Raw genomic sequence first — 12835 nt, 5'->3', positions numbered from 1 at the left:
GGGGGGGGGGGCGGGGGTGGGGCGGCGGGGGGGGGGGGGGGGGGGGGGGGGTGACTCGTGGACTGTGGGCAGCTCCCACCTCTGCTCGCACCCTGGTGAGAAGAGCCCTGCGCAGCATCAGCTCTGGCTGCACCCCACAGCTGCTGCCTGCCCTGTGCAGATCTGAGGGCACAGGCCTCCACCCCCTGCTTCTGGGGTCCAAACAGCAATGGGAGCTGGCCCCACTCCTTGACCTGTGCCTCCATCCCGCACCTATTTTTTATCTTTACTAAATTATTGGAATGTATCCTAAATCTGTGTTACCAAACATCTTGTAAATTTCTGTGAAATAAAAAGTTTAGCTAAATGATTATGTAATTTTCTTTAGTTAAATGCTTTGTTCTCAAATTGCAGGGATTGTATTATCTTCATAGTAAAGGAAAAATGCACAGAGATATAAAGGTAGGTTAATTGTTTTTCAACTAAGTAAATGTTCCAACTATTGCTTGAATGTTGTTTTACATATTTTTACAGAGAAATATTTTTAAAGTGTTGTTATTTTTACTAATTTTTATTGTTGTTATTTTTACTAATAAAACAGTAACATAACAAAAGAGAAGTGTCATTTTAAAAATGTGTACTGTACTGGGAAAATAATTTTCTTATATGGTTTAAACACAGCATTTATTTATGACTGTGTTGTGACAGTTAGCTGCCAACCTGTACTGGAGCGCAGTACATGCCCTTGTTTGGATAGGGGAGCATTTCCAGTTGTTCTGAGGATTAATCTTTGATATGTTTTTAAGATGCAGCAAACCCTCCTATTCTGTACCCTCCCACAAGAGGGAATAATGACTTTGCTATTCCTTGCTCTCTGTCTGCTTCGTAGCTCCCAGAACAGGTAGTTCTATTCAGCATGGCCTTCTATGGTGGGGGATAATGCCTCCTTAACGCTCCCTTCTTGAGGTTAAAAGAGCTATAACTGAGCTCTTGGTGGTAGCTTGAATAAATCTGTATTCTGCAACTGATAATGTAAAAACTATACCCTTCAAGTTGTTTTTTAAACTTTAATTCTTAAAAGGGTATAGGCAATCTTATTTTAAATTGTGCATTTGGGAAGAAAAATGTTCAAAAAGAAAAGTACATGCTAATGTTTTCAGATATAGGTGCTTAAGCATAGGTGTGTACTGGCTTTACAGCTGAACTCCTATTGCCATTTGCCTCAGTGGGATATGTATCATAGTGCTTAGGGATGTGGGAACTCCTTGCTTGTGAAGATCGTGTCATTTGTATTTTGAAACCAAATTTTGGACAAACAGTTTGGAAAATTTTCAGCTGTAGGTTTTAAACAAAGAACAGTTGCAGAAACATGATATGAGAAAAGAGAGCTTTTGTTTGATAGAAAAGAGTTGTCAAATCCATAGTCACCAACATGCACTCTGACTTGACCCATATAAAAAAAAGTGACTGTTGCAAGACTGAAATGTGTAACTCAGTGTATTCTCAAAATCAGAACATAAAAGCTATATTATCTGTTCATACTCAAGAAATAAAGTGGTCTGAGTCAAAGACTGGATTTTGTTAGATGGTTTCAGTGGGCTATGGTTCAGACCAAGAATACTTCGAAGAATTTAAAAAACAAAATGTATGCGATTCTTATGAAGTGCTGTCCAACCATGAGAAGACTCAGGGGAAAATCATACGTTCTTCTGTTTATATTAAGTCATATCTACTTCTTTCAGCAACTGAGTTATGCGTTTTTGTTGATGTCGTGGAAGCAACCTGACTGAAAGAAAGTAAACTGGATTATGATTCCACCAAGGCCTTAGAAACAGAATAATTTACTCGGTTCCAGTTACAAAACCCATCAATTACAAAGTCCTTCCAGGCAGTTGAGGTGCTGTGGTGATAGTGAAGGCCTCTGTTCTCCTTTTTTATATCAAAAGCAGTGATTGGAAAAGCAAAGTTTGTTAGAAATGTGTTTTTCTGTTTCCCACAACAGCTTGTTTGTGGTGCTGCCGTCTTGCTGCTTCTCATTTATTGCTGTCCTTAGCTAGCTTCTGTCTCAGTTCAGATATGCCCTGAGCAACTGCTCAGGTTCTTCTTAAATGTGTCCTTTATACCAGTGTTTCTGAACTCATGGGGCGCAACCCAGAAGTGGGTCGCAAGAATATATGAAAGTGTTGGAAACTTTAAAAAATGGATCAACAAACTTTAAAAATGGATTCTCTTTTAAAGGAGGAAAATGTGGGATACCATGGCTTTTCCCATGCAGGCTGGCAGAGTTCCAGCCTGCAAGGGGCTGCTTGGGCCCCCCACTACCCCACAAACTTTGGGGTTAAGTCTTGGGGTCAAGGACAGTGGGTTGGGAGTGAGGGGCAGTGGCTCAGGGCTGGCCATTGATGTTTGCAAATGGGTGCTAGTACAAAAAAGGTTGCGAATCACTGCTTTATACAGTTGTGTTCAAATGATGTTGTTGCCCTTGATGGTCCAGAAAATATGTGAGAGGCAAGAATGCTTGTGGGCGATATCTTTTATTGGACCAATTGCATGGTTAAGATAAGACAAACACAAGCTTTGGGATATCACAGTACCCATCCTTGTTGTAGGTACACACAGTACCTCAGGAAGGGTATTGTGATACCTGAAAGCTAGTCTGTCTTTTTCCAACCATGCAGTTGGTCCACTAAAAGAATAGCCCACAAGAATTCTTGCTTCCTTTTGTATGGGACAATTTATAATGGAACCTGTTATTGAGGATCAGTTTGGGACATCTTTTCTGCTTGCTGACTCCATAAAGCTGAACATTTAGCCACAAATTTAACAATTTACAAAACTTAATTCTGCTGTTTGGAAGTCAAATTTATATACAGTGGGAAGCTCTGAAATGTATGGATGCACAGGTCTTACAGTGTGGTGTTTGCAAACATCTGGGTTATGCAACATATCAGGATGTCATCCTAACTTTAAAAATACTCCTAACAAATTTTTCAGTTGTTTGAATGTTTAATTATCCTTGGTATATTCCCTGCTCCTAGGTTCTATTCAAATCTTGTAGTTTCTACAAACTATCAGGAAAAGCTGCACACTTTAATTGAAATGTGTTTATTTCTTTTAAGGGAGCAAATATTCTTTTAACGGATAATGGCCATGTAAAATTAGGTAAGTACTTGAACCTTTGTCAGGTTGTACAAATGCAGCAAATTATAACGACTTGTTTTAAACTTTTGAAATTTTATAACCTAAATGTTTGAATGACATATAATTTACCAGTAAATCTCATTGAGAGACTCATTAATACACTGGTGTACCCACCAGAGAGTAGCTTAAGAAAACTGTTGTAAAAAGGCAAACCTCTTAGCAAATTAGCCAGATATTGCAACGGTCAACTAAAATTACATCCATGTAGTAATTTTAGTTTTGAGACTTGGCTGGTATATTTTATATGAAGTAAAAAGCATATATATATAGTTTAAAAGTCTGCATATAAAAGCATCCTTTAACAAATTCTTCTGAATACAGGATTTACATGAATCTATTTAAAAATGTTACAGATGCAGGAGTACATTGTTTTATTTCAAATAAAGTTTGTGTAATTACATAGAATTATAGGGAGTATTTAAGTAATAACTTAGTGATCGATCATTTTCCATGTATAAAAGAGAAGAAAATGAGAATTTTCAGCATTCGCTTTTATTTCCTTTAACTGGTAATAATTTCCCTATCAGAATTTGTCAGTAATATGGCATGAACACTTATGTACAAAAAGGAGTAACTTTAAAATGTTATAACCAAAAACTGATTCTCACACAGCCAAGTATTTATAATTCATTTGTTTTGAGCTTAAATTTTAAATTACAAACTAATATATCTGCATGGGTGTTTAACTATGAAAATGGTGTTTAATGGAAAGTTGATAATTTTTCCAGATGGCTAAGCATACTTTGTTGTTCAAAAAACATTGACATCCCAAATCACACTTAGAACTGCCTGACTATGTCTTTTTCCAGTTGCTAAAATTATTTTAAACATCTTTAATATTAATAGTCTTGACCATATTTTACTGTACAAAATAATATGCAATATATGCTGAGTTCTACTGTGTATGGTGGTATGTTTTTTCAAGTACTGATATGCATGGAAATAAATAATACGTACTTTTAAAAATATTTTATTTCATGGATGCATTGTTACATATTCATAGTGTTACATATTCATAGTGATGCTCTGAAATAGAAACATGCACATTTTTTCTATTATAGTTTGCATGCCATTATTCCATTTTCATAGGGTTCCTGTTTGAATGCCTGAGGGGGATCCAATTCAGAGGATTAAATTAATGTTTAATTATATAAACATCTTATTGGCCTCTGTTTCTGGATTTGAAGAAATTTATATTACAAAGAAGCTAAAATATATTGTTCATAAATAATGACTTGCATATAATCAGTACTTCATTTATGAACTATCTTCATTTTTTTTCATAGCCGATTTTGGAGTCTCTGCACAGATAACAGCTACAATTGCCAAAAGGAAATCTTTCATTGGCACCCCATATTGGTAATTATTATTACTTAATTGTTAGTGCATTAAGTTTTTACAATAACTAAAATCAATAATGTACATAAAAAGCAATTCTTCAGAGTTTTAGAGATTTGTTTTAAATTACGCTAAATTTAACCAAATACCTTAAGCTTGTGGCCAGAACTATTGAGCTTAATAAATAAATAAGGCATCCTCCTCTCCGTCCTTGTCAACTGTCAGTTACTGAATATAATTTTAAAGTTCTGCACGGAACTGTATACTACTACCCATCTTACTGTCTGAAATGGTGGGGTTTTGGTGTTTATTAATTTGTCATTTGTGTGCCTGCCTTGCAATTGTGCACAGTTGATAAGTGGCTGTTTTACTTGTTTCTTTCAATAGATGCTCTGCTGTCTTTGGAATATTCTTCCTTCCAGCCATTTCCTCTTCAAAAATCTTGTTTTAGAATCTTTTGCTTTAGTCTGTGATTGAATGAACCCTTCTGCTAGTCCTGTACCCCTCTATTCTTCCCTTTCCTACATTATTTACTTGCACATTTACATTTTATAGGTCAGCATTTTGTTTTACTTCCTCTGTGTACTGGAAGTGATTGTCCATGCCTGCCTTTAAGAGAATGGTGCACATTCTTCACTATAAAAGTATCTTTTTCGTAAAAACAAGTATTTTGACGTCTTTTGTGTGAAGTGTATTTTATACAGGTATGAGTGCATTAGGAAAAGATTCAACGTTCATATAATGATCCTTGGAATAGGCTAAAGGACAAGATGTTCAAATTGTGTAATATGGACCATGTTTTTAATACTGAGCATCAGCTAGACATGGACTGACTTCCCTTTCAATGTTGTACATGCAACCTTCCTGTCATGACTGCAGAAATGGATTGTGGCTCTATTTCCTGGTTGATGTGTCCAGGTTCTTTTAGGCCTATCAGTCTTTAAAATAAACCACTTCATACTTGCCAAGTTCTTCTGGTGACGTTTGCATAATTTCAAATAATTGTCATAGCCATAAACTTTGGTTTTGAAAGTGTTACATGGATATAATGAAGATGAAAGGCACCAGTTTTCCTTTTCAGAGCTTCCTAGAGCAGTAGGAGGATGCATGGTCAAACAAAACTATTGCATCCGTTAGAAAAGCTGGAAGGCAGGGGGACATTACCTTGCCTCCTCTTTCTCAATAGTGATTTACCATGCATTGCTGAGGGGGTCTAGTGTAACAACCATAATCTTCCATCTTTGCTGCTCTGTGGGAGTGTGAGATTTAACCAGAGAAGGATACAGAGTAGCTGCCGGCACAGTGGCCAGTGGTTGTAGTACAGGAAAACCCTCGCTATTCGCAGGTTTGACACTTGTGGTTTCAAATATTCATGAATGCCGAACCCGCATCTTAAGTACACTTAAAGCAGCTCCTTGGGAGCTCTGCACTTGCTGCCACCGTGCTCCCGCTGTTGCCAGTGCAACCGTGCCCTCCCCTCCTCCAGCTGCTGGGGGACAGCATTCATGAACTCAGTGCTGCCTTTGCGGATTTGCCATTTGTGAGGGATATGAGAATGTATCCCCTGCAAATGGTGAGGGTCTCCTGTATTCCTTGACAGCACACCAATTTCTTCTGTTTACCCAAGTCTCAGCTGAATGCATAACATTCAGACTGGGAAGCAGAAATGTGTGCATGTCGTAATGGAGATCTGCTTCTAATGAGTGTTGTGTGTTCTGTATTTTAGGTTTGATGAGCCTTTTTAGCATGGTGTTTAAAGGGATAGGAAAATGAATTTCCCTTCTCTTGTGTCTTTAGCCAAACTAGCAAAAATAAATTCAGTGCTTTTGTCCAAGATTTGTGATTATATAAGATCTTGGACTTGCATAGCCACTTTCAAGCCAAAATGCTTTACAGACTTCTTGTGTGCAGGTGTGTCTTGTCATTTCTAGTGATGTCACAATAGTAATTGAGGAACCTGGGACTAGAAGCATTTTCCTTGATCATTGATTCTAGTCCTCTGCTATGGCAGGTACTACTTCATGTAGTTCCTTTCATACATTATATTTAGAGACCTACTGAAATCAAGGAGTCCGGTGGCCAATTTCACGGGCTGATTGAGGGACTGGCTCCCATTTTCATGGGCTTGTCGTGGCAGGGACCTGGCTGCGGGGCACTGGCAGTTTCATCCCTCGCTGTAGATTGGCAGATGGCCAAAACTGAGGCTTAATTACCTTGATTAAGCCCATGGAAGCCATTAATCAATGTATTATTAAGCAATAAGCATTAAATTAAACTCTAAACTGAAATGTCTTATGAAATTAAAGCTATATACAACATAAATTGTAAGTAATACCATCACCATACTTTATTAAATTACATTGTAAAAAAGGAGTTTACTTAATGCTAACTTTGAGACAGGCAATTCATGCCAGCTGTTAAATGCTAGCATTCAGCATCCACTGGCAATTGCTGCTGACATTCTCTGTCTCTGGGGTGAATGTTTGTCCATACGCTGAGATGGCATGCTCAGCATCCACTGAGTTAGTTGAAATGGTGAGGCAGCATTTTGCCGGGGCATACAGATGTGGAAACCAGTCACAGAATCCCCAAACATAGGCACAGGCATCCAGCACTCTTTGACAAAGTTCATGTAAGCAGTGTGTTCCTTGTCATGCTCTTTTCTCCATCTAGGGATTGATTACAGTAGCTGAGGGTCACATCTCCGACCAGGCACGTGGTTGGGGTCCAGAATGTGAGCAGCACTAAAAAGGAGGCAACCAGTTATCTGAACCACAGTGACAGGTCATACCTGTACTACTGGTTCAGCATCACAGCTGTTACCTTGGACAGGTCTCTTCTCTGCTGGTTTTCATGTTAACAGCTTGACAGTTCTTGCGATATCGTGTTTTCAACCCATTTTATCAAATCCATCAGCTTGTGTGAATGGTGGATCACAGCCTGCTGGCCTTCAAACCACGTTAGAAGGTCTGTGAATCCAGGTGGCCCTTTCCATCACAAACCTCACTTCATCTTGAACGTCTCCCTGTTCCAGGAGATGGTATAGCTTAAGCATGCACTGTGTGCCGAGTATGATCCAGCTCCTCGCTCATAAACTGCTGGTGTAGTGCTGCACGTGCTTGGGATGGTAACAGATGGCATTAAACCATAAATTCCACTTTGTGAGCACAGGCTCCGTTGGCTGCAACACAGTTGCATGTAAGTCCCCACTTTGACTGGCATGGGCAGGGGTGGGCAAAATGCAGCTTGGGGGCCAGATGCAGCCTGCCAGTCCATTCTGTCCGGCCTGTGGGGCCGCTAAAAATTTAGAAAATTAATATTTATCTGCCCCTGATTGCCTGTCATGCGGACCTTGATGGCTGGCCAAAACTCAGTTATCTTGAGGGTCGGTGGCTTCATTGGACTGTATGTGTGAAACAGTCACTGCAGAGAGATAGTCTTGGTGCAGCTTGTTCGCACATGGAAAACTGCCAGCATTTGGCATATTTTGGTTTAGGTACTATCTTAACTTATGGTGATCAAGTTTCTCCAGCAGGATGTTTGCCACTATGAAAGCCTCTACAAGGGAAAATGCTGCCACTCGCTTTGCCAAGCTGTTTTCTGTGATGTTTTTAAAGAGCAAGGACACAGTCACTTGTTTCTTGCTGTCCTTCAGCCTCTGCAGCAGGATTTCGCTTCATGTGTGCCTCGGAATCTTACGTATCGATTTGTAATAGTTTCCCTTGACACATCCAGAGACATGTTGCAGGCAGTACAAAACAGTTTACCTCCATCAGTGTGCAAGGTCCCTGCAGGATACTACCTTACACAGTTGAGACCTGAAACATATTTGGCCCCCTTGGAGGATTTCTTCTCTGTATTCATCCCTTCTCAATCATCCTTAAGCTGCAGTATGCTGGAGCAGCATGCCTCTGGCTGCTTAAAAGATGGCGCCAAAAACCTGTCACTTCCCTAACTGGTGCCTATACTGAGCCTATGTCATAGGCTCAGCCTCTCATTAGGTCCCTCTCACCCCCTTTCTTTCCACTTCCCTCCTGGTGCTTCAAGATTGCAGGGCCTCCTACCATTTTCTGTGCTTGGCAATAAGTTGTTTTTTTTTCTTCTCCCCTGCCTCCCCCCAGCAAGCCTGTCAATTGCAGAGCCGATCGTTTTTAACAGAAAACACCTGATTTTGCATGAAATGTAAAATTGCTATTTCAGTACATATCTAATTATATTATACATATATATGTACATACACACATTTATACGTATGAAGGCTGTCCCAGAACCTGATTGCTCCAATCATCATGAGTCAGCCTTAATATTTCTTCATGGCCAATTTACACCCATTTGTGTTTAACTTACATGGTAAGGATATTTGTGTTTAGAAGAGGTTTTTGTTTAAACACTCTCTTGCACTTCAGGTTATCACTACTGCCTTGGGGTATTGATTCATTACTAACTAGGAGACAAGTAATTCATGCACTTCAGGAAAGATGTGGAGGAGCTCCAGAGAGTCCAGAGGAGGGTCATGTGCATGATTAGAGGCCTAGAGACCAGGTCATATGAGGAGGAGCTGAAAGACTTGGGACTATTCAACCTAGATAAGAGAAAACTCAGAGGGGACTTGATGGCAGCCTATAAGTATATCGGGGGCATACATTAGGGCCGGGGGAGCATCTCTTCACCAAGACCTCCCAGGGGAGATCAAGAAATAATGGGCACAAACTGATTGAAGATCGCTTCGTAAGGAAAAACTTCTTAACAGGTTGAGTACCAAGGGTCTAGAACAAGCTCCCCCAAGAAGTGGTACAGTCACCTACCCTGGCAATCTTCAAAAAGCGTCTTGGCGCCCATCTTGCTGGGGTCATCTGACCCCAGCAGTCTTTCCTGCCCACGTGCAGGGGGGCTGGACCCGATGATCTGTAAGGTCCCTTCCAGCCCCTAACATCTATGAAACTATAAAACTTCTTGCTTGAAAATTTGTTTTCTTGATGGTCTTGCATATAGATTAAGCCCTGGCCAACCTGTTTAGTTTGAGAATATCAACTAGCTGATAGAATGTGACTTTAGTATTCAGCTATATATGTAACTTTCTGCAAGAAACCAAAATGGATGTTTTTCACATAATGCTGGTGGTTCTATGATTTTAATTTGAGTGTTCCTGTTTTTGGCTATTGGTTCTGTATATTACACTGTATAAGCACCTTCTTGCAAACTTTCATGGAGTCTCCTAGCACCTTACTGAGAATAAGGAAATGGACACAGAATGGTTAAATGTAGCACAGGAGGTCCATGCAGCGCTTGGCAATCAACACTGTCTGGTCACTTTTGGAGAGAGAAGTCTATTGTTTGAGGCATAATTTTTTCTGTAGAATTCTTGTCAGTATCTTTTGTTTACTTTCCAGGGTGTTTTTTTAAATAACTGTTTTTACTACAGTTAGATTATATTTGCCTTTAAATATAAAATGCAAGTAGTCCACTAATATCATGCTCATGTTGTGGCTAAAAATCCAAGACTAGTTTGCTTCATTCATTTGCTGCCAGACTTTGGAGTGTTTTGGAAGCATCATCAGCATATGTTATCTTCCTCCTCAGTGGGAAATAGTATTAAATGTTCTTAGGCTTGATATCCTTTCAGCCTCTGCAGTTGGACATACTTGGAGTGGAAAGGATAAAATGAGAGAGAACTGAAATATCACCTGAAGTTCTGTAGACCAACAGGTGAATTTCAGGAGCTTCCCAATAAGACCAATGCATACACATTTGTAAATATGTGGAACCGAAGGAAAATGAATAATAAAATGGAACACAAACTATTAAGCATTTTGAGTTCTGGGAAAAATAAATCTAAAAGAAAAATGTCTTTTCTCTGAAACGTACTTTTAGGATGGCTCCAGAAGTTGCTGCAGTTGAAAGGAAAGGTGGCTATAACCAACTGTGTGATCTTTGGGCAGTTGGAATAACAGCTATAGAACTTGCAGAACTTCAGCCTCCAATGTTTGACTTGCATCCAATGAGGTTGGTAAATTTTATGACAGGCTGTAAAATTCCACAAGTTACATTTTTAAAATAGTTGGCTAAACTTGGTTACCATATGCAGGGCAATTGCAAATCATATTGAGTTACAGTTTTCAGTATATGCATGTGAGAATTTGTCGTGGCCATTTTTTATGCTGTGTAAATGAGCAACTTTGTCCTCTTAATATTTTTGAGTTGATTACATTTTTTATTTCAGCCAAAAATAAGCAATTGTAATTGGCTATATGCTAAAGGTGATGCACATCATGAAAATGTTGTTTTTCAGAGCATTGTTTTTAATGACAAAAAGCAACTTTCAACCTCCAAAGCTAAAAGACAAAATGAAATGGTAAGTACCTTCTGCTATTTTAGCACATTTCTAATTCTGTATTTCATTATTTTATTGCGGGGCTGTCAAAGATATAGGCTGGATCTGGACTGCAGAGCCCCATTATCTTAGCCAGGGTGCTGCCTGTGGGACTTGGAGTAGCATGCCACATACGGCATGCACTGCCCCCAGCTCCATGTGCTGCATGCCAGACACAGAGCCAATTTGCCATGGGCTACATCCAGCTTGGGGGCTAGACCTGGTGCACACACACTGCATGGGACCAGTCTGGGTCATGTGGTGTATGAGGTGCATGTATTGGACTGGCTCAGGGATGGTCTGGTGTGGGCATCATGTGGAGTGCATGCCTGAAACCAGTCTTGCGTGCCTTGGACCAGTTCCCTGCACCACATGCTGTACCTGGGGCTGGGGCCCGGGCCAGTACATGCTATGTGGCACCTAGACCAGACTGGCTGTGCACACTGATTCTAGCATTCAGGGCTGTTTGGACCCGATCTGGCCCACTATCCAGCCCTGCACCCTTCTTCCAGCTCATGTGCCTGGATGCGTTTGACACCCCTGCTTATAATTGTACTACCTATTGTTCCTTTACTAGGTCAAATACTTTCCATCACTTTGTGAAAATGGCACTTACAAAAAATCCTAAAAAGAGACCTACAGCTGAAAAACTACTACAGGTGTGTGTTCCTGACCACCTTCCTATGATTTTTGTGCCCACTTGTATTTACTTTTATTGAACTTTTAATGTCCTCTCCTTCTTTTTTGTCTTTTAGCATCCTTTTGTTACACAGCCTTTAAATCGAACACTTGCTATTGAACTTTTAGATAAAATGAATAATCCTGATCACTCTACTTACCATGATTTTGACGATGATGATCCTGAGGTAAGAATACATTTTAACTGCAAAGTAAATAATTTTTGCTGGTAAATGGTTTTATTAAATATTTGACATTTTATATATCTAAAACTCTTTGCTAAACATTTGAAATTTCAAACTGCCTTGGGATATTTTTCTTCTGTGTAACCAGATTGTCACACATTTAGCAGATTATCTGATTTTGTTGTATTTGAGAAGAAATATATTAAAAGAGAAAGTAGAAGTGGAATGAAATTGTCAGTGTCTAACTTGTGCTCTTTTAGGTTCTTGTATAACTAGAAACAGTTTTTTTTATAAAGCTTATAAAAAGAACTGGGGATGAAGAAAATTGACTTTATTTCCCCCCCAAGTTTACCTGTATTAATTTACCTTATTTTTGGTTTGGCTCTTGAGCAGGGGCAGGCAAAATATGGCCCGTGGGCTGGATGCAGCCCACCAGGACATTCTGTCTGGCCCATGGAGCCCCTAAAAAAAAAAAATAGAAAATTAATATTTATTTGCCCCTGGGTGCCCGTTAAAGCAGCCATGCAGCTGGGACATGGTGCTGGAGCAGTGAGCACAGTGGGGTAGGAAGCAGCATGACAAGGGCAGTAATGGCAGACAGGACGGGGAAGTGCCAGTGAACAGGAGCACAGGGCCTACACCAGTGCCCCGGGGCCAGGAGTGGCAGGAGCACAGAGCCCGGGCTTGATGGAGTGCTGGCAGGGGCTCTGCCTGCTACAGGGGTGGGGGGAAGTCTGTGTGCAAACCCCACCCCTGCATGTAAGCCAATCCTCCCCAGCCACCCTCTCCTCACAAAATCACAGCCTCCCAAAAACCCCATACCCATCCACACACACCCACCCACATGCTCCCCCATCCTACATACACACACCCACAAACCTATACCCACCCCCACCCCCTCACAATATACAAGAGTAAGACTTCATTTTAAGCTATTATACTATCACTTCTATGTACACGACACAAACACATGTAAATCAGGACAGAAATATTTTTTGAAATGAAATTAATGATTTTTGTAGTATTTGTTTGATTTTTAGAATATAATTTGGTATTTTTCTGGTTCCAAAATGGCAAAACCCCT

General features: G+C 40.1%; 1 protein-coding gene across 3 annotated transcripts in view; it reads left to right on the top strand.

The window, feature by feature from the left end:
• The window catches only part of MAP4K3 (mitogen-activated protein kinase kinase kinase kinase 3), a 159133-nt gene that overhangs the window by 42322 nt on the left and 103976 nt on the right, over window positions 1-12835 (top strand). For all 3 annotated transcript variants that reach the window (XM_019516196.1, XM_019516195.1, XM_019516193.1), the window contains exons 5-11: window positions 394-441; window positions 3099-3141; window positions 4467-4539; window positions 10390-10521; window positions 10808-10870; window positions 11466-11547; window positions 11644-11754. In XM_019516196.1, coding sequence (XP_019371741.1) covers window positions 394-441; window positions 3099-3141; window positions 4467-4539; window positions 10390-10521; window positions 10808-10870; window positions 11466-11547; window positions 11644-11754 — 552 coding nt within the window. The remainder of the gene's footprint in view (window positions 1-393; window positions 442-3098; window positions 3142-4466; window positions 4540-10389; window positions 10522-10807; window positions 10871-11465; window positions 11548-11643; window positions 11755-12835) is intronic.

This window comes from Gavialis gangeticus, unplaced genomic scaffold, assembly GCF_001723915.1.
Source record: "Gavialis gangeticus isolate Ggan-Ray unplaced genomic scaffold, GavGan_comp1, whole genome shotgun sequence".
Lineage (NCBI taxonomy): Eukaryota > Metazoa > Chordata > Crocodylia > Gavialidae > Gavialis > Gavialis gangeticus.
Note: the sequence above shows the minus strand (reverse complement) of the source record. Positions and strands in the feature narration are given on the sequence as shown.